Raw genomic sequence first — 23212 nt, 5'->3', positions numbered from 1 at the left:
TTTATTTCAGAACCCCCTTCCCCTCCCCCATTTCTGATGAAGGGTCTAGGACCGATACGTCAGCCTTCCTGCTCCTCTGATGCTGCTTGACCTGCTGTGTTCATCCAGCTCTACACCTTGTTATCTCAGATTCTCCAGCATCGGCAGTTCCTACTATCTCTTTTTAAAAGGGTGACGTTTTTCATAGTAGGTGACCCAAAAACTGAATGACCTGAAGTTGCCAACATGAAGTCTATTATCTTTAGAGAAAACCATTGAAAGATTAGGGGAGATTGTGAGTTTTAGTTATACTTAATAAAAAGTTAGTGATTAATGGTCCACAGTTTTTATCACAAGAATTTACCAATTTATTTAAAGCAGAACAGAATTCAACACATCTGATCAGCTTCTTTATCACCCAGCCACGAATGGTTTGGCAGAAAGGCTTCAGAGATAGCAGGAACTGCAGATACTGGAGAATCTGAGATACCAAGGTGTAGAGCTGGATGAACGCAGCAGGCCAAGCAGCGTCAGAGGAGCAGGAAGGCTGACGTTTCGGGCCTAGACCCTTTCTGAAGAAGGGTCTAGGCCCGAAACATCCGCCTTCCTGCCCCTCTGATGCTGCTTGGCCTGCTGTGTTCATTCAGCTCTACACCTTGGTATGGCAGAAAGGCTTGTTCAGAGAAGAAATATTCCTAAAGGTAACTCAAACAAGGTTCACTATCCAAAAGACTAACCAATTTTTGTTAACACTCTAGAACACAACCCATGTAACAATTGTTTTCTGGCATTGCTCATGGTAAAATATCAGTTGATTTTTGATTTGTAACAGTATTTCTGCGGTATTTGATTTGTTCAAGTCACCCACGACAAAAGACATTGTTGACAGGAAACAACAAAATCGGGTTTACCAACAAGAGAACAAGGCCAAATGCCACATTTCCAAAAAAAAATCAAGAAATGTTGGCAAGGAATTACACCACTGGTGACAAGTGGGTACCAGTCATTACTGTAGCACAGACTGGACCCATCTCCTACACCATACAGCTAGGAGATTCTGTAATATGGAGAAGACATGCAGATCAACTCTTCGTAACTAGAACGAATGTGCCAGGGACAACATTAATTGATGAGCCACAAATAACAGTGGCAAGTAGTGACCATGATGTACCTGAAGCCAGAACAGCAATTAGAGCATCTGAAGGATATGGTAACTTTGTGGAGAATACCACAACATTGTGCAAAGCTCCAAACATTCTGTCATCTCAGGAAAAGACAGCAACAGATAATGTTCCTACTACATCTAAAATGCCAGAGACGAAAGCCAACAAAAAAAAAATCAGACACCTGAAGTGTGCCTATAATCACATGGGAATTGACATCCTCTGGAACATCTTACCTATTGACTGTTGTATAAAGGATTTATAAATAGTGCGAAAGTTTTCACTGCGGAATCTCTGATATAAAGGAGGAGAGATATTGTGTGTTTGATAAATATGATGGACTGTTACTTTAATAATCCAGTCATGCGATATCATTATCGCACCATCCACCATTTTTGAGTCGGAAACCGTTCAGTCTAATCTTGCCACCTGCAGAGTCAACACCACCAATAAAACTCCTGCTTTGGCCTTCTGATCCTTCTTGAAATGTAACAGTATCCCTCGTTCCCATTCCTCTTTGGTTTACTGTTCTCCCATGAGTGACTCCTATTATTCCCCTCAATTGGCCTGACAGTTGTCCAATATCCCCATACTGTGTTCATAAAGCTATCATACCTCTGCTGTAGTATTTACTGCTGTTGCAGACATTGGATATTGGATCAACACGTGAGCTCTTGCTGTTGGGTGTATTTATTTAGTCCAAGGACATGTCCATCCATCACATGTATGATATAAGGCCATTTAGTTTCCTTAACTTGCTCCCAAAATGTGTTATTGCCATGTTTGGGTCAAAGAGTGCTCAATTATTTTATGTCACTTGCTTGACTCTAGAGCTGAAAGGTGTATGTGTGATCACGATCAAGGTCAGGATTATTATAATCAGGTATCTGTCTATACCTTGTCTCTATGAAAGCTCCTCAGAAATTGCCTGGGCCTTCCCTGCCTGAAGGCTTTTGGTTCTGGGATTTGCACTGGGGTGGAGCCCCTAGTCCAGGGTCCAGATGATAGCTCCCATAGCATCCATATTTACAGCCAATTCTCCTAATTCCCCCACCCCAGTCTAGTTCACACAAATCTGAATTGTCCTAAGGGAGAAATCACTCTATGAAGGCCCCAGCTGAGTTTCAATGAAGGTAAGACAACCAAATACAAAGTGCTTATTTCTCATTTGGCAGTTAGCTTATCTATCTCAGAGTTCCATATTAAGGTAACCCTTACATAAGATAATTGTTCCTTTCTCCTTATCTCCTTCCATGTGTTTGCCCTACTATTGTATATGCATGTCCTGGGCCATTGAAGTATTACCAATTCTCCCTGGTTATATTACCCAAAACTTACTTATTTTTATTTACCAAAAATTTGGTGAGTGACCTCATGCATCTGTCTTTGAATCCTGATCTATCTTGATAGAGTTTAGTTTAATATATCTTTCTTGTGGGAAACACGTCTTTCCCATTTTACCCTACAATAATTTTTATTCCAAGTGGAAAAAGAGCCTTTCCCATTTTACTACATGGCCATTTCTTAATTCACCTGGCTTAACCTGAGAACAATACAACCTCTTTGTTTACCCAAAGAATGGTGATCCTGACACTGCACCATTTTTAGATATTTCACTGAACAAATTCCTTTCTTTAGTTCAGATCCCCAGGTTGGCCCATTAGTTCTTTATCATGACTGCTGACCTCACTATTGAATTGTTGACAAAGTAAATATGCTCACCTATGATTTGATGGTCAATGTTTGATCTTATAGTGATGATAGAGCCTCGAGGATCCTGCTGACTTGCAAACTGTTTGGGTGAAAAATGGGGTCTGCACGGTTCAAACAAGCAAAAAGTGTATTTGAGCATATGCAAGGTAGATGATCCAAAAAACCTCTTAAAAACAGTTTTCAGCACACGTGTAAAATGTTCAACCTCACCTCATAACCCTATTATCTCAACCTTCAGCTCTGGGTGTGTTAGTTTTCCTGGTAACAGCCAATTTACTGTACTCAGAGTTTTAAATTCCCCTTATCTCCTTACAGCAATAATATCTCCACAAGCTGCTCTTAAAACAAATTAGAAGAAGCTGAGCATAGCTTCAGCACTTCTTTCAAAGTTATCATGCAATACAATTTCAATTCATTAAGGCTATCCCGTTCATCCTCACTGGGTAGTGAGGTGGCACAATGGTTAGCAATGCTGCCTAACAGTGCCAGGGACTTGGGTTTGATTTCAACCTTGGGTGACTGCGGAGTTTGCACATTCTCCTTGGTGGGTTGGTCATGCTATATTGCCCCATGATATACAAACTAGGTGGATTAGCCATGGGAAATGCAGGGTAATTAGGGATAGGGCGGGATGCTCCTGTGCAGATTAAATGGACTGAATGGCCTCTATCTGCACTGCAGGGATTCTACAATACTTCCAGCACCATTACTGCAAATAGGTCTCAATTCCAGTGTCATTGAGGGAATTTGAAAGCCACCAGCTGTAGTACTGGCACTTGAACCTTATTCCTGGGGAATTAGTTTAGACCTTTAGATTATTAGTCCAGCCTCATGTCCACGATGGCACTCTCTCCCCCATGGTTATGCAAAGTGTTAGCAGGAACCAGAGATCCAAAAATGGACCGTTGACATCAAATCTGTCTTTTTATATATCATTACAAATCGCGACCAGTTTATTGTAAAGTAAACACATTTCGTTTCAATTGCAGCTTTTTGTTTTGTATATGGATAACTTCAGGCACATATTTGCCCGATTGTTCACACACTGCACTCGAGTGCCTTCTGATTCAGCCCCAAACTTTCAGTTCAGTGTTCAGAGACACCAGAAAGTTTTTTTTTAAAGGCTGCGCTTTCTGCCATTGGTAAAAGGCAATATTACTGGGCGTTTGTACGTGCGATGTAACCTCACCAAAACTATGCAGATTCCTAGTCAGATAGATGTTGGCCCGAATGGGATCAAGTTCATTCTTTTCCCATCACGGCATTGCGAGCCCTCCACTAACATGTGAAGGAAGTCAGCAGAAGGGGAGAGCGCAACAGGGACCCGGGGAACAGAGATGGGGCCAAAATCCAACTCTGGCTTCTATCTCAGTAAGAAGGCAGCTGTGTTTTTCGCCTTGCTCATCTTGGCGTTGCTGGTGATTTTAACTGTCTTTGCAGTTCTTTACGCCAGGCTGAGGGCTGAGAAAACCCAAGAGGTCGCCCCTACGACCCGGGAGCCCCCCAGCATCAGCAGCTCGATGCTGCCCGTGGCTGAACGCTGTGGGCCATGGAATAATTCCCGTTTACCGAGCAGCCTGCTCCCCATCCATTACCAGCTGGAGCTGTGGCCAAAGCAGGTGCAGCCCGGCAAGGACCAGCGGTACTTTTTAACCGGCCAGGTTAATGTGACAGTGATGTGTCTAGAGGAGACCGAGGTGTTCCTGATTCACAGCCAAAACCTCAATTACTCCGGGTTGAGTATCACTGCAGCCGGCCGCTCTCCTCAGCTGGACCCTCTCCCTGCTCCCAACATTCAAGAGATCTGGCTTGAAGTTAACAATGACTATCTGGTGATCGAACTGGACGGGAAACTGGTGCCGGGACAGGAGTACATTCTGCAAAGCAACTACAGCGGGGAGCTGGACCAGGAGCTGAACGGACTCTTCATCAGTCACGACCCGGAACGTCAGCACCAAAAGTAAGTGAGAGTTTACTCCAACTTTAGAAAGACAGGACGTAAAAAACATGTTTCCAGTTTCTTCAAGGAACACTTTCGAGGTTTGGCTTTTCTTGATTAATATGACTGATTTAGTGCCCTCCCTCTGAGATAGCCTGTCCACTCTGTAGGAATGCAATAAAAATCATCTATGCTGCCCACAGATTGTTATGGACTCCAATCGATGCTTTTTTTTCTGGATAATATTTGTTCCCTGCACGTCATTGCTGTGTTTGAATTCTCCTCAAAAACTCTCTTAAAATTAGCCATTGGGTCAGTTACGTGATTTTTCTTACTGTAGATTTAATAAAACGCATTTCGAAGGACAAATTAGCCTTTATTGCTGGATTTATATGCTGAACGTTAACTTAGTCCAAGTGGTTTCTTTACTGTGTACCAACTGTGCTAGACTGGTGGTGTGCTGTGCCGATACCCAGCAATAACTTCCTTGCTACTCACTTACTGTATCTTTTGAACCAAAATATTCATGAAACGTATTCGCGAGCAACAAAGGCTGCTAAAACGACTGATTGCGGTAATTTCATTTTGTAATTGTAGCTTAAAGTTTTCGTGCAACTGAAGGCATGTTACTTTACAAACAGAAATATCTTTTGAACAAGGGAACATAGAAGTTTTCAACCTCTCGATCTTAAAGCCCAGCTCGGTTTCGGACATTCACTTCAACACAGATTGGCAGTATCTAAGACTAAACAATATTGCCATTTGAACAGCAAGACAAAGTGAATCCAACTTTGATTCAATGAACCCGATTCATGTTTGGGTACCGTGAGAGACATCTAGAGAGACATCTAGAGAGTACCTACGATATTGCATTTAAAGAATGGTTTACCTCATATAAACTTAGTCCCTTGATATCTTCGACTAACTCACTGTTAGTCCCATTTTTCCTTTGTATGTTTTTATTCCCCTGTTTTAGCACCTGCTGACATGCTGATACATGGTAACATTAACCAAGAAATATATTTTGTCAATTTATTAATTGTCTAGCCTTGGGGTTCCAACATAATAATAATGATCCTTATTTGTTGGGTTTAGGCTTTACCCAAAAGCAAGGGATTGTTTGTATTTTCATAATGGCTGGCATCAACCTTTTGGTGAAACCCATGGCCATTTGGCACATATCAGACAGAGCACTTGCTTCTGATTCAGAGGGTTCTGGGTTCAAGTCTTACCTACAAAAATCAAGCATGACACTCCAGTGCAGTACTGAGGGATGCTGCATTCTCAGGGGTGCTGACTTTCAGGTGAGATGTTAAACTGAGGCATTATCTACCTGCTGGGTGGATGTACATGTAAATATATGAATCTGGAGTAGGAGTAGGCCATTCAGCCCATCTAGCCTTCTCCACCATTCAATAAGATTGTGGCTGATCTAATTGTAACCTCAAAATTTGTACCTATCCCCATAACCTTTCAACTCCTTTCTTAATAAAAAATCTATCTACCTCCACCTTAAAAATATTCAAGGATTCTGCCTCCACCAGCTTTCCAGAGAGATCACCCCAAAGATATACGACTCTCTGGCAGAAATATGTTTGCGTAATCTGTGTTTTAAACATGCAATTTTTAAACAGTGACTCCTAGTTGTAGATTCGAGAGGAACCATCCACGCTGTGAAGACCTTTTAGAATTTTATGTTTCAATCAAGTCACTTCTACAGTGAATACAAGTGTAGCTCTAGCCTGTCCAACCTTTCTGCTTAACACAATCTGCCCAGTCCAGGTATTTATCATCTTTTTATTTGCTCATGGGATATGGGCATCACATGCATTTAATGCCAATGGGTCAGGAGTCACATGTAGGCCAGACCAGGGGAAGGATGGTGGAATTCCTACACTAAAAAATCCTGTAATGAACCAGTTGAGTTTTTACAGCAATCAACAGTGGTCACCACTAGGCAAGTTATATTGAGTTCCAAGTTCACCATCTGCCATGGTGGAGTTTGAACCCAAGACCTTGGAACATTGACCTGAGATTTAGGACTACTGGCCCTGTGACATTGCCACTACACAACCACCTCCCTGTGGCTAGTAAGCTTTCTCCGAATGGTCTCCAACATGAAAGACCCCATATCGCTATTTCAATGAAGAAAAGGGGTGTAACATTGAAGTAACATTTGCGCCACAAAGTGCCAGACAATGACAATTGCCAAGAAAGGAGAATCTAACCACTGACTCTTGACATTGCCATTGCTGAATACTCCACTATCAATATCCTGAGGTCACCACTGACCAGAAACTGAACCAGAACAACTGTATAAATACCATGGCTAGAAGAGCAGATTGGATGACAGGAATCCTGCAGTGAGTAACACACCTTCTGCTTCTCCAATGCCTATCTACTTGTGAGAAATATTTGGGTCGATTGAGCAAATAAGATTCTGAGGTGTCTTGAAATGATACATGTGGAAAAGATGGTTTCTCCTGTGCGAGAATCTAAAACTTGGAGTTATTGTTTAAAGTAAGGAAGGATCTCTTTACACAACATCTGGATAAATATGAAATGCACCCTACAATCCTTAAGGAGAATGGTGAAGAAATAAGTGAGCTGGTAGATAATATTGAGAGGAACTTCATGACAAGAGATGTTGAAACTTGGGTCAGGTAACATTACAAGTATTGCTACAATATTTGAAAAGGAGTAAGACATGAATCATAAAATTATTGACTGGCCAGCATAAAAATTGCTGTAGAGGAAATGTTTAACAGTAATTGTCAGATGTTAACATTGCACAACTGATGAGTGTGGAGACCTTTGGGAGTAGATCATATATCTCACTATTCAGAAGAACTCATTAAGAAGGCAAATAAACTAGTGGATAATGACATATAGTAGATAGAATTTATTTGGATTTTCAAAAAATTCCAGAGGTGAGGTGAGAATGACAGCTTTTGACATCAAGTCTGTAACTGACCAAGTGTGGCATCAAGGAACCTGAGCAAAATTAGAGTCAGTGGGAATCAGGGGAAAATCTCTCAGATGGTATGAATCATAGTTGGCACAGGAAGATGGTTGCAGTTATTGGAGGTTAGTCATCTCAGCTCCAGGACATCTCTGCCTTAGTTCGTCAAGATCATGGCCTAGGCCCAACTATATTCAGCTGTTTCATCAATGACTTTCCCTCCATCATAAGGTCAGAAGTGGGAATGTTCACTGACGATTACACAATGTTCAGCGCCATTTGTGACTCCTCAGATACTGATGCAGTCCATGTTCAAATGCAACAAGACCTGGACAATATCCAGGCTTTGGCTGACAATTGGCAATTGACACAAGCCAGGCACTGATCATTTCCAATAAGAGACAATCCATCCACCAGCCCTTGACTTTCAATGACATTACAATAATTGAATCCCCCACTATCAACATCCCAGGCATTACCATAGACCAGAAACTAAACTGGACTCACCATGTAAACACAATGGTGACAAAAGCAGGTCAAAGGCTAGGAATGCTGCAGCGAGTAACTGATCTCCTAATTTCCTAAAGCCAGTCCACCATCGACAAGGCACAAGTCAGGAGCGTGATGGAATACTCCCCACTTGCCTGGATGGGTGCAGCTCCAACAACACTCAAGTAGCTTGGCACCATCCAGGAAAAAGCTGTCCATTTGACTGACGCCACATCCACAAACATCTACTCACTCCTCTACTGAAGCTCAGTAGCAGCAGTGTACATAATCTACAAGGTGCACTTCAGAAAGTCACCCAAGATCCTTAGACAGCACCTGCTAAACTCACGACAATTTCCATCTGAAGGTAAGGGTAGTTGATACATGGGAACACCATCACCCCTGCAAGTCATTCACTATCCTGACTTGGAAATATATCACCATTCTCTTCATTGCTGCTAGGTCAAAATCCGGGAATTTCTTCCCTCAGGCCATTGCAAGTCTACCTACAGCATGTGGAGTGCAGTAATTCAAGAAGGCAGCTCACCACCACCTTCTCAAGGGCAAATAGGGACAGGCAATAAATGCTGACCCAGCCAACAACACTCATGTCCCATGAATGAATTTAAATAAAAATCCAAAAATCCCATGTGCAAATCAATTTATAGAAAAAAATTAAGAAACCTTGCTTTAATGGTTTGTATATAGAAACATAACTGTGCTCTGTTGGAGGTCAAGAGGGGCTCAAGATTTTTGCAATTCTACTGAGCTGCCCACTGCCTACTTTGTTTTTTTCACTATTCGTAATGATATGAAGCTATTACTTTTCAAATTGACATTACGTTTGCACAATCACTTGACCGGATTGTGAGACTGCAAATGTAAAAAAGATTTCCACCAATTATGTGATGATTTGAAAATGGATAATTGATGTTATTATGAATAAAACTATGGTAATTCATCTTGGAACAGGAAAACATGCAGGGCTGAATCTTACTCCTTTTAGCTGAATGTCAATTTCATCAAGTTTTATGAAGTCTTTCTCTCTGCAAGGTTTAATGAGATCTTTGTCATATTTTACCAAACTCACCACATTACCAATCTAAGACAACAAGGTGCAGAGCTGGATGAACACAGCAGGCCAAGCAGCATCATAGGAGCAGGAAGGCTGACGTATCGGGCCTAGACCCTTACCAATCTACCCTACTCATTTGGTGTCCCCTTGCCTGATTCTAGCCCCATTTTACCACTAGAACTTGTTCACTCACCAGATATTTGCCAGATGACTGGCATCCCTGGGGCTTGCATCATCTTTAAAAGGAACCTATGCACCTGTACAAGTGTTGGAAATTGCTCTCGCCAGCAATGTAATTACACATCAGCCACATTATTCACAGTACATAGCTGACCTGACTGATACTCCATCACTCATACAACTGCATTTTCTTATCCTGGTCACTGTTTAACCACCAGGCCACACAATTTACCTGACCTTAGCTACATCCCATCTAAACACCCTAAATCCTTAATATCCACTTTAGATTGGCATCTGTCATAGGACGATAAGATATAGAAACAGAATTAGGTCATTCAGCCCATTGAGTCCACTCTGACCTTCGATCATTGCTGATATGTTTCTCAACCCACTTCCCCTGCCTTTGCCCTGTAACCTTTTTTCCCCTTACTAATCATGAAACTGTTGATCACTGTCTTAAATACACTCAATGACTTGGCTTCCACAGCCCTCTGCGGCAATGAGTTCCACTGTTTAGCCATCCACTGACTGAAGAAATTTCTGCTCATCTTAGTTGTAAAGATTGTGGTTTCATTCTGAGGCTGTGTCATCGGGTTCCAGACTCTCAAACTAGTGCAAACATCTTCTCCATATCCACTCTATCCAGGCCTTCCGCTATTCTGTAAGTTTCAATGAGATTCCCCCCTCATCCTTCTAAACTCCAGCACATACAGACCCAGAGTCCTCAAACACTCCTTTCACCCCAGGATCACTCTTGTAAACCAGACTTTGATGAGCAGCCTCTGGACATGATTGGCCAGACCTCTGACTGCTGTGTTTGCAGTCCCTGACTGATGATATTCAGTTCCCCTGGCTACTTGTGATGTCCCTATTGCTCATTCCTGACTGTAGTCGGAAATATCCTCTGAGCATGACTGGCCTGAATGGATGACTGAACTTAACCAATACTTTGGACTGTGTATGAACTGTGCCAGTGACAGATGATACTGCGATCACCTGACTGACAGTGGTCCATCCTTGACTGAACTGAGGACTAGCTCTCTCCCCTTTCTGAAAGGACTATTTGGTAGAACAAATGTGTAGTGTGTTTGTTGCGGTGTTTGGTGTTAGACTGAAATCTCAGTGTGCTGTACAACAAGATGTACCCCATCCAGGGACTAACAAGCAGCCTGTCAGTTGTCTACACAAAAGAGCGTGTCAGTATGGCAGGACTGACTGCCTTAGGTCTCTGACTGAATCACCAACATGCTAATAGTTACACCATGACAAAACAAGACATGGAAGCTGTCGGCATGCAAGTAGCTACTAAGTGAGTGAGCTCGAAGAGAGCAAGTGAATAGCACTGAGATGTTGCAATCCATGAACTGAGTACCTGTCCCTGCTCACAAAGTGTCCTTGCAACAGCCTTTTGGTGCTAATTATCAGTGCGCAAACACTTCCTAAGTGTCCTGAAAGTGAATTGGAGAGTTGCAATGAGGATCCTGAGTGATTGGTGATCATTGGATGCTAACATCCATGGAGGAGGTGTGCATGTGGCTTGTGTTCATGGATCATGTTTTATGTTGAGAACTCTTGGTGACTAGTTTGCTCACAGTCAGTGGTAGGATAGGCAGCTGCATATTAATGAAGCGACCTGTATAATGAATAACATCATTAACACAAACAATCCCCCTTCATGGGAAATTTGTTGTTGCCTAGTGAGAATCTTGCCTCAACAACCAGAACTTAGTTAAAGGATGTAATAAGTTGTTCCCAACATCAAGACAATCCTCGGTTGACTTCTCATAGGATTCTGCCATATTTCTTGCCATAACCACCTGGTATAAAACTTTGCAGACAGAAACTGATTAGAAGATGAAACAATAGTAAAGAGTTTATTTCTGATTATAAAATGTTCATAAAATTGTCAGATGATGTTACCTTGAAGTAACACAAAGATAAGAAGAAGAAGGGGGCCAAGAATACATCCTTGGGGTATCAAAGAAATGGTCTTGGAACAGAAACCACTGTTCGTGATTTGTTTGAGAGATTTCAATATATGTTGCTGGTCCTCCATCATAGATAGGTACATCATCATCAAATCCCTACAGTGTGAGGGAAACAGGCCATTTGGCCCATCCAGTCCACACCGACCCTCCAAAGAGCATCCCACCCACACTCAATCCCCCCCTACCCTATATCCCCATAACCCTGTATTTCCCAATCCACCTAGCCTCCACATTCCTGGATACTATGGGCAATTTAGCATGGCCAATCCACCTAACCTGCACATCTTTGCACTGTGGGAGGAAACCGGAGCACCCAGAGGAAACCCACGCAGACATCGTTATTTAGAAGCTTCCTCAATGATAATGTTTTGTCAAAAAAGTTCAGAAGGTAAGGTGCCAAAACATTGAAGAATCCAGAGCATCCTTATAGATCTTCTTCTGGGCTGGACTTTACAACTTGAATGCAGACAGATACAAAAAATTGATCTTATTTATATCTATCACTTGTGCTGTTAACACAAGCCCTTTGTGGCAGGCTACACCCACCAGTGAGTGATGGTTCCTATCATGCTCTTCCTTGGTTTTGCCCATTCCTGCCATTTCAAAGCAATACTATACATCCAGACACACTTTCTGTAATTCTGCACATGTACTGCTGAAACAGGTCTTGACTGACAGATAGATGGAAAGGTTTTCTCTGGGAGCAATATCCTCCAAATGGCATTCCGAAGTTAGTTACTTTGTGAGACTGCATATCCATGTTCGACGTTCAGCTTGAAGTTGGGATTTAATTCCACTATTGTTAGAATATTGTGTTGGCATACCTTTGAGGAGACGTTCAGAATTCTTAGATCTAGACATATACACTAATTGTGGCATTTCTTTGGTGCACACATAAATGAACCACACTAGTATGTATGATAATGTTCATGACAGTTGATGCCATTACATTTCATGTCATCCAGCTCAAACTTGAACTTTTCTTGTCTGTGAATGATACTCATTTTTGGAAGAAGACTTCTCTGAGATGCAATATAGTATCACCTATGAAATTTTCAATGATGTTGAACTTGTCCAAGTATGACAGTTGTAAATCTTGGACAGACTTAATCTGAGTATTCTTGGTCTGTGGCGTCATCATGGGTAACTTGGTGATCTCATGGATAGTCACCATGTTGAGATAAGTACATGCTGGCAGTTCTGCCACTGCTGGTCTACTTGATTCTACCAGGTAAAATGTTTGTGGATTCCATGCTGAATTCCATTGCTGTATTGCATTGCTAATGTGTCAATGCAAGGGAAGGCAACTAAATGTATTCTGTTAATTTAGTAGTTGTCAGTTGTACCGTGAGTTCCAACAATCCAGTTACATTTCTTTCAGAATGCAGACTGGTAGGACATTTGCACTAGCTCTGCTGTCTTGGTTTTGAGTCTGTGTTTATAAGTTTTCTTTGGGAAGTGACATTGCTTAAATGTGGAAAAAGGTTCTAATTGCTTGACTTTGTGAATGTGACACACTGTGTGGGGATAATGTGGAAAACTTGTTCGCTTCTGATTAGAAGTTGTTCCATTCTGGGTCTCACTTCAGATCTGTCTTGCTGTGAACTTTATGTATCAGATCACATTTATGCAGATCACTGACCACTACTTGCTGCTGTTGCCATACTGCTACGCCAGTCATCTGTTTAGTTGTGTCCTGTTGTGACCTCTGGCTATGTCTTTGGACCCAGATTGCTTGCATAGGTGTGCCCAGTACTCTTTTGTACTGTGTGCCTTGCATAGATCTTGAAATGCATGACATCTTTGTCATTGGTGTGATAGACCTCACTTACTACACAGCTTGCTTGTTTTTTGTGACCTATTAACCATAATGATACTGTTAGTTGCACCTAATGCTTTCAAATGCTAATGTAGTCTACAATGACTTTGTGGTCTCTGTCATCTGCTAGCAGTGCATTAATGCTGTGAATATTCTATTTTCCCTCAAGAGTTCTTTTGAAAAATTTCAATTGGTACTGAGACAATTATCAACTCTATTATTTGATCGGACAATTCAGTCTCTGAAAACTCAAACGTGCTTCGCTTGTTATGAAGTCTACTAACAAAGTGATCTTTTGATTTCAATAACTCTTGCCTGTAGGATATCAATTCTAAGCAATGACTTCTGAAATTGACTTTTATATATGGCTGATCTTCTAACACTTTCCATATCTAAGTAAGATCATTCTGATCCTCTTCAGATGAGTATGAGGGATTGATTCTGTGTAACCCCTCATTATAACCTTCTACAAATACTTTCACTGCCTGTTTAATTGGTTCAGCAGTTACATTTTCAATGTCGCATAGTTGCATTCTTTGTTTAAAAAATTTAAACTCAGATAGAAGATGCATTGCATTCCAGCTCATGCTGGCGAATTTGGTAGCCTTGTGTTGATCTAATATTGATATGCAGGATGTTTTAGTTCTCCTGTTACTATACAGATACTCCATATCAGTGTTCCCTATAATCATTTTTCTTCTGTGTAGATATCTAAGGTCCATATGCAATTGCCACTTCCAGAGCCAGATATTAATGCTGCAGTGCACATCAACACCTCCCCAGCCATACATGGAATATTCGAATGGCCGTGCAGCCATGAAGCTCAGAGGGAATGTTGTTCCATATGTGCATTCTGCCGCATTTCTGCTTTGCTCTCAGCTTTTATCACTTCATATTTTTGCACACTTTTTGTGTGCTTTCAGTACTATATTTAATGTTCCCTTTCTGTTATTGGCTTAAGACCTATTTTAGGGCTTGTTCTATTAACTGTGCACTGTTTCTGATTGCAGCCAGCTGTTTTCACTTTGCTTGAATTTAGGCGTACTTACTCTGTGTTCAGTGCAGGGATGACTCCCAGCAGTCCATTAAATTTTAAGTACATTAAATTTTAAGTCCTGAATCAGCTGGCTGTCTGCCCAGTTTTACTAGGCCCAAAGAAGAAAGCCTTGTCCTCTTCCTCTAGTTTCCTTCTACTTTTTGTGCTCTGAGACTTTTGACTTCTGGAGTGCTTTTGTATCTTGTCTGCTGTTTCTCCTTGAAGTCTTTAAGCTGTATCATTGCCTTCTTTGTTCTGTAATTTTTGAAAGAATCAGATCCCCTTTTGCCATCCTGTAGTGATTGTTTTTGCTAACTGAGTAACACAAATGATGTATGTGGATTCTGTTCACTTGAAGATATTTGATGGGCTCATTTACAGCTAATCTAGTACATATATTAAAGAGTAATCTCTAGACACATGCTTTGTCTAAGGAACAACAATACAAGCCTTTGGTCATATGATGATGTCTTAGTTGTTGGATCATATGCCTGTGATCTTCTTGAAGGGACATCGATCTTCAAGTGATAGTACTAATACATAAGGACATTCAGGGATTTGGAGATGAGGCAGTAGTTCCTCAAATTCAACTTTAGAAACTTCAAAAATGAATCAATGTACGAAATATGAAAGAAAATCCTATACCTGTCTCATTATCTTTCTGTCGCGTATTGTACTGAAAAAGTCTTACCATGTGGATCCACACCAGGTAAATGTCATTGAACTGACTTTATTTACACCTCCCAAACAGTGAGAAAAATGTAACAAGATGCTTAGATCTTGATATATACTAGACCAAGTTTCTTAAGGAAAGTCAAATCTGAGGTACTCTTCTGTGCCATAATAGTTATGGGATGCCTGGATAATATAGGTATAAAGAAGTTATCTGTTTCGACTTTTTGAGGACATGAGCACAGTAATAGCAATCTGCATATGGGACTGGAAGTTAAAAAAAAACTAACTTGCTTCTCTTTTAGTGTTATGGTTAAAGCACCTAAAAAGTACACTTAATCTATTTTGAAAAAGCTTTTAAAAAAATCAACCCTAAAAAATATCTGGGTAATTATTATTCATAATGTGATGAAAGTTTATTACACTTAAACATCCACTTCCTGCACCATAAATGTACTGTGGCTGTAGTATATGCTGTCTATTGGATGCTTTGTAGCAAGTCATCAAGACTGCTGGCAACATCTCATTAAGTCACCATAGACCTACCAGAGCATAGGGCTGGTCTCTCATTTGAGAGAGATGGTGGTGATTTAACCTGAGGGTCCCCACACCTCAGGCGAGGGGAGAGGTTGATATCGAGAGTCCGTCCTGGTAATCACAGCCAAGTGATGGGATTTGAACCCATGCTGTTGGCATCAAACTGCTTCGTAAACCAACTGTCCATCCATCCAAGCCAAAATCAAGATCGGCGATTATGTACTGGTATACCAGTGACATCCTGTGCAAAAATATAAAACAGAAGAGAGATGTTAGAGCAGATAACCAAAAACATGATAAGGAAGAAGAGATGGAAATGCTTGCAGGGAGAATTCCAGAGTTTGTGTTCTCAGTAGCTAAAGGTACAGCTGTCCATGGTGGAGTAATTTAGATTAGGAGTATGTGCACTAGGTCAGAATTATAGGAGAACAGATATCCTGGACAGATGTAGGACTGCAAGAGATGCGGAATGGAAAGGCCAAGATCGAGGGGTTGGTGGGGATGCTAAAAACAAGAATAATAACTTTAAAATATAGGCATTGATCTAGCAAGAACCAATGTAGGTCAGCAAAAACAAGGTTGGTGGGTAAACTCAAAATTGAATAGTATCCAACATTAGTAATGTCAACACTCTTTCTGAGCTACTGTCTGATCCATTGAACTGGAATTCAGCTAAGTGAGTGACGCTATTTGTGGCCATCTCTTTAACCACAGTAATGCAGTATGGCTGTGATTCTCTCCAGATAGTGAAGCTAATGTCTGTCAGACCATTGTGATAGTAGCTGTTGAATGGGATATGATTGTGTTAATCTTCGAGGATTAATTACATTTTGAGATGCTTTATCTGTATTTACATAAGAATATTGTACAATGTCTTCTATTATTAGGCATTGGCAATTCTGAGAGTTTTCTAGTTTTTTCTGAATCTTCTAACTAATGTTAAAAAGAAAATACATGTGCCTGCAGCAAAAAGAAGCTTGTAATAGATTGTGTAAGAAGCCAAAGTACTATCACCACATTAATGGCAGGGTTGTTTGCTGGTTTTTGATGCAGTGATATCAATAGAGTGGTTTCAATCCCTGCACTGCCTAAGGTTACCATGAAGGATTCTCTTCTATCCCTCTCTTCAGCTGAGGCACGGTGACCCTCAGGTTAGACCATCACCAGTCATCTCTCTCTCTCTCTCTCTCTCTCTGTCTCTAATGAGAGACAGCAGCCCTATCGTCTGGTAGGGCTATGGCAAGTTCACCTTTTCTACATATAGGACATGCGCACAGCAAAAGTGCATGTAGTGTGTCACAGCAAAAGGTCTGGTGGCAATTGTACATGTATCTATATGTGTGAATTAATAGATAATAAGAATGCAGTTTGAAAGAGTGATTATTTAAAAATACAATAATTTGAACAAATTATTTCATATTTTTAAAAAGCAGCAAAGAACTGCTGCTACAAGAACAAGCCTGTTTTTCATTTGCTTAATTTGGATAGGATTTACCGAAACGTCAGCATTCTTGCTGCTCTGTGCTGCTTGGCCTTCTGTGTTCATCCAGCTCTACACCTTGTTATCTAGGATTTAAAAGATGTTTGTTTAAAAGGCAAGTGCTGATGACATTTTTAGTAACTAGGTGAAATAGTTCACTGAATGAAGGAACTGATAAAGTCTGAACTAACCGAGACAGAGGCATTGAAAACCTACAAACATTTTCCTGATTTTATTTTATTACTGTTATAACATAACTTTCCTCAAAGGAAAGCCCTATTGAATTTCCTGACAAGTGAGAGTATTGATGCACGCTGAATCAATATTCATTTTCCTGCTGTTTACTTCATCATACTGTCAGGCAACTGACTCTTCCAAAATAGATACCCAATAGTATCAAGGGATGCTTAGTAATAAAGAACATGCATTTTGCTTATTGCTGAAAAACACCACATTTTATTGATGTTTTTCATCTTGTACTCCTCAAGACAAGTTCCTCTAGAGTCACAGAGTCATACTGCACAGAAACTGACCCTTTAGTCCGAGCAGTCCATGCCAAATATAACCCCATCTAAACTAATCCCACCTCCCTGCTCCTGGCCCATATCCATCCAAACCTTTCCTATTCATGTACTTATCCAAATGTCTTTTAAACATTGTAAATGCGCTAACATCCACCACTTCCTCAGGAGGTTCATTCCGCTCGTGAACCACCATTTGTGTAAAATATTTGCCCCTCGTCTTTTTTAAATCTCTCCTCTCACTTTAAGAATGGTCCCCCAAGTCTTGAAATCCCTAACCTAGGGAAAAGTTACCTACCTCTAATGTAAAAGGGAAAAGGTTTATAGATTGTATGAGAAGAATGTGCTGATTGGTTGGCAAGTGGACTCCTATTGATAGAGGTGTTGCCATGGAGAATGTACCAGATAGATGATGATTCACAGTTAACTGCCAAATTCTGTTGAATTTAATCAGGCAGATTTCTTTGGTCAAGGCATTGCCCTGAAGAATGAACTGAGGAATTAATATCACCTATTTTGTTCAGTTTCCTTTTCCTTATTCATTCACGGGATGAGGGCGTTGCTGCTAGGCAGCATTTATTGCCCATCCCTAATTGCCCAGAGGGCAGTTAAGAGTCAACCACATCGCTGTGGGTCTGGAATCACATAGTAGGCCAGACTAGGTATGGATGGCAGATTTCCTTCCCTAAAGGACATTAGTGAACCAGATAGGTTTTTCCAACAATCAACAATGGATTCATGGTCATCATTAGATTCTTAATTCCAGATATTTTATTGAATTCAGATTCCACCATCTGCCATAAACCCGGGTCCCCAGAACATTATCTGGGTCTCTGGCTTAACAGTCCAGCGATAATACCACTAAGCTATTACCTCCCACCGTTGAAACAAGAACAATGTATGTGCATATTCCTTTTACAGCCAAAGACCAGGGCTCAGTGTTTTAACATAATACATATTTGATTCAATGAACCAATTATTAGTCTCCATTCCTAGCACCACACAGGCACTGAAATTCATACCCCACGTTACTCAATTGTTTGGTAAGTAGAACATTTTCCCTCTCATTAGAGAAACATGACTGGTGGTGTATTTAACTTGAGGGTCACTACACTTCGGGCAGAAAGGTTGAGAAGACAGGACCTCCTTGGTAACCACAGCCAATGTAGGAATTGGACCCACATTGTTGGGGTTACTCTGTATTTCAAACCAGTCACCTAGCCAATTGAGCTAATCAACATTATGTAACCAACTTGTACTACCAACATTAAATACCTTTCTTAACTAGTTCAATTTTTAAGATTCTTTGCCTTTCCAGTGCTATTTAAGGTAGATTGGGTACTTTTCAGGACCAAAAAGTGCAACTTTAGTCAATACACAGCGAACAACAGCAATCAGGACAGTTATTGCCCTGCAGTGTAACTTTTATGGACTCTATTCATCATTTCAACTGTTAAATGGGATTTCCTGATTGTACAGAGCTTACTCAACAATCCTGAGTCAGTGAAAAGCTGCACTAACAACCAATTTAAGATAATTAGTCGGGTATGTAGCGTCCCTCATTTATGCTTGCCACAGGAAATGCAGGGAGTCCACCCAGGGTAGAGCTGGAGGAACACTGCAGGCCAGGCAGCATCGGAGGAGCAGAAGAAGGGTCCCAACCCGAAACGTCAACTTTCCTGTTCTTTTGATGCTGCCTGGCCTGCTGTGTTCATCCAGCTCCACCCTGTATTGCCTCAGACTCCAGCATCTGCAGTTTTTGCTGTCTCTGAGTCCACATAGGGATGTTTTTCAGGCTTTGAGCAGTAGTTGTCTCCTGTGTCCTGCATTATCTTTGCTAATAGTTATGAACTGTAACATTTCTTTTGGTTTGAAGACTGTCTCTGCCTTGTTTATCGACAGGCCAATAGAAAAGAGAATATTTTTCAGTGAAAGCTGCAGTTTTGAATCTAGAGATAGCAAGATACTGTGTTGTGTCTGCCGTTTTGAATCTACTTGTTTAAAAATCTGGAAATGTTATCACATATAACTGAATGGTTTCTTTCACCATCAAATCACTTGTGGCATTTTTCACCTATTAACAATTGCCATTAACTCAACATTGTTTCCAAATATTCACCTATTTTGAATCTAAAGATCCAGCACAAATAAGGAAAAGGCACTTTCAATTCACCACGAATCCTGTCCATCAATTTAGTATACTGTGTTACAAGCATAATTGCAACATTAGGTAGTCCATCATTCTTGGAATGTGATGTAGCAAGAGTCAATGGAGGTCAAATGAATCAGTTTGCTGGAAGAGGTCTCCTATTGTCATCATGGTCTTGCAATTCATACCCTCTGTGGGATGTAAAAGGTCAGTATTAAAATAAGGAACCAGCAGCTTCAGCCTTGATTAAATTTTCTAAAGAGCTGATCGCATCCCAAAAATAAAAATTTTCTATAGCAGTCCTGCCTAGGTCTCAAGCCTCAACCTTAAGCTATTGAACAGGCTGATATTCTGATGAAATTGACCAGACTGAGAGAACGCACGTTCTTGGGTATAAATTCTGACATAAAGGGAAATGATTGGACAGTTGGACAGTTCAAAGCAAAAATCCCTCTCTGAAACTTGCTCATGAAGCCAGGATTTGACATGCTCCCAAGTATTCAGTTTGTGGACTTCAGTTTGCTCCCAAGTATTCAGTTTAGGGTGGTACGGTGGCTCAGTGGTTAGCACTGCTGCCTCACAGCGCCAGGGACCCGGGTTCGATTCCAGTCCTTGGGTGACTGTCTGTGTGGAGTTTGCACTTTCTCCCCATGTCTGTGTGGGTTTCCTCCTGCAGTCCAAAGATGTGCAGGTTAGGTGAAATGGCCATGCTAAATTGCCCATAGGGATGTGTAGATTAGGTGGGTTATAGGGGGTCTAGTGGGATGCTCTGAGGTCTGGTGTGGATTTGTTGGGCCGAAGGGCCTGTTTCCACAGTGTAGGGATTCTATGATTCTATGGACTTGCATGACAATGGAACTGAAAGGACTAGTGTTTCTCAGTTAGAGATACTTTAGTGGGTCACCTTCATTGGTTTCCTAAGGTACAATAGGCCAGGCAGCATTCACCCAATGGCTTTTAAGATTAGCAGGCTAGCAGGTTCACGTAAGAGCTTACAGAGGTGTTGAGTACCAACTAATCTCAAGGGAATGTGGTGTTCTTCTTAGATATGGTTAATACTGGAAACACTGACTCTCTTCTGGGGAGCCCTCCAAGATCTTAACCCACTGATTTTCAGGACTTGTAAATAGTGCGTTGAGAACTGTATGATCTGAATGGTTCTCTACTTCCATGTTTTTGCTCTTTTAGACTGATAATAAGTTGTATGTTTTTCCTCCAATCAGAATTGTCGTCGCATCCTTGTTGGAACCAACACATGCCCGGTCAGTTTTCCCATGTTTCGATGAACCTGCTATGAAGGCAACTTTTGACATCAGACTTGTGAACCGCCCTGAGTTTGTAGCAATTTCTAACATGCCAGCAATTGGTGAGTCAGACAATAAAAGTCATTATTATAAAAGCAATCTGGTTTCACTTAATAAACCATGCCATTGGCAGCTAATCAGAGCAACACTATTCTAGAGCTATCATTCTGCATTTGTGTTAGTCCACCTGCAGTGCACAACAAGGTTATTGTAGCAATTATCAGTGTGAAGAAATTTCGGGCTCATTAATATCTGTTTTTAGCTTAACATGAGAAAGAACTCATATAATCGTGGAAATACGAAGTAAATGTTATGATGACCTTCAGTGGATGTAAAATTATGGCTGTCATACTGATTTGCTGAGCCACACTTGTACCTGCGATGTTCCCATGCAAAGCCTGCCCCCACCATGTCACATGTAATATTCCTACCTCTGAGCCAGAAAGCCCAGGTTTAAATCCCACCTACTCCAGGATGCCTGAACAGGTTGATTAGAAAATATCTACAATTGGCTCGATCTTGTAGGCGATCGGGCAGCAATGGCCTGGTGGTATTAACCAAGGCTGGCATCTGATGAAATGTGTTTGAATTCCACTATGGCAGATGGTGAAATGTGAATTTGCTAAAAATCAGTCCAGTGATGACCGTGTAAGCAACGTCAATTGTTGTAAAAGCTCATCTGGTTTTAGGGTACCCTTAGGGTATGAAATCTGCATTACTTACCTGGTCTGGTTTACGTGTGACTGGCATGGGCAAAGCAGTGTAGTTGATTCTTCACTGCCCTCTGGACAATCAGGAATGGGCAATAAATCCTAACCGAGCCAGCAACACCAGCATCCCGTGAGCAAAGATGCAATGGGATAGAATAATTAGATGAGCAGGCCTTAGACAATCTCTACACCTGATTCTCCTTCGCTCAGTATTTTCATATTGTCTCCTCATCAAACGTAACTCCAGAATAAATGGAAAAACATTCAAGTAAATATTGATGCAGCTTTCCAGTTTTTGCATTTGGTCTTCATTTTGAATGAATAGCAAGGAAGCTCCTCTTTCTCTTAGTCTTCTCCTTTCTATATACCCCCAGCACCACATCCTTACTAGCAGAATTAATTCGAAGTTGGTTCTTGTGCTTAGTGGAGTTGATCTACTTACTTTGAAGGATAATCAATAGGAACACAGATTAGTGCTCAAAAATCAGTGAACAGGAGGGAGTAAGATTGGGGCCCAAGACAGACGAAGGATGGGAGATCAAAAGTTGCCATTAGCTGTTGGGAGTGGTGTGAGGGAGAGAGGGGGAAGAGAAAGCAATGAACATGGCCTTTAAATGGATAGATAGAACTAAACTGAGGCTTGGCTATGACAATGAATAAAATATCGGCAAGATTGATGAGATAGGGCTAAGAGAAGTAGGAATGCCAAGGCTGATTTAAGTAGAAAGGGTCAGGAGGTTAGTGACAAAAAATGGATAGATAAATCTAAATAAAACAAAGATTTCAATTATGAGTAATTTAAAATGAGATTAATACAGAATAATTTTTATGTAATCTTGTCAATGGGACATCAAAATGGTCTTCAACTAATGTTGGTGTATATTTAATGTACTTTGCATCAAATTCTGGAAATTATTCAGGTGTACTGACATTTTTTGAAATGTCTTTTGAGATGTGGGCTTTTCTGCTGGTTTTCCACCTTCTGATGGTTCTGTTGGGATTTCAATGATTGCCTACAAGCTTCCATATGTGTACTTCCCAATGCTGCTGGGAATTCATGAGTATACGTTCCCAATAGATACAGTGTTGGAGTTTCCAAACTTACAATGTATCCAAATGTAGTAAGGCAGTGATAAGTTAATACGTGAATATTTGGCCAGCAACAGCAGAAACTGGTAGAAATACTACATTTTAGAGCTTGCAGCCTGATAAACATTTATGCCTGTAAAATCTGGTGGAATTTTTCGAGAAGGTGACAAAGTATTTGGATGATGGTAGGACAGTTGTTGTAGTTTTTATGGATTTTTTTAGCAAAGCCTTTGATAAGGTCCCACATGGGAAACTGATAAAGAAGGTAAATGTTTATGGAATCCAGAGTAACTTGGCAAGATGGATCCAAAATTAGCTTAGTGGCAGGGAACAGAGGGTGGTGCTAGAAAGCTGTTTGTGTGACTGGAGCTCAGTGTGCAGTGACATACCACAGTGATCAGTGCTGG

At 40.9% G+C, this 23212-nt stretch overlaps 1 protein-coding gene across 1 annotated transcript in view; it reads left to right on the top strand.

Annotated features, from left to right (window-relative positions):
• The first annotated feature begins 3933 nt into the window (after nucleotides 1-3933).
• The window catches only part of LOC109935276 (aminopeptidase Q-like), a 116978-nt gene continuing 97699 nt past the window's right edge, over nucleotides 3934-23212 (top strand). Inside the window, exons 1-2 of the mRNA XM_048593618.1 lie at nucleotides 3934-4815; nucleotides 20926-21068. Coding sequence (XP_048449575.1) covers nucleotides 4193-4815; nucleotides 20926-21068 — 766 coding nt within the window. The 5' untranslated portion in view covers nucleotides 3934-4192. The remainder of the gene's footprint in view (nucleotides 4816-20925; nucleotides 21069-23212) is intronic.

This window comes from Rhincodon typus, chromosome 3 (genome assembly GCF_021869965.1).
Source record: "Rhincodon typus isolate 14 chromosome 3, sRhiTyp1.1, whole genome shotgun sequence".
NCBI classification, from domain to species: Eukaryota; Metazoa; Chordata; class Chondrichthyes; order Orectolobiformes; family Rhincodontidae; genus Rhincodon; species Rhincodon typus.
Note: the sequence above shows the minus strand (reverse complement) of the source record. Positions and strands in the feature narration are given on the sequence as shown.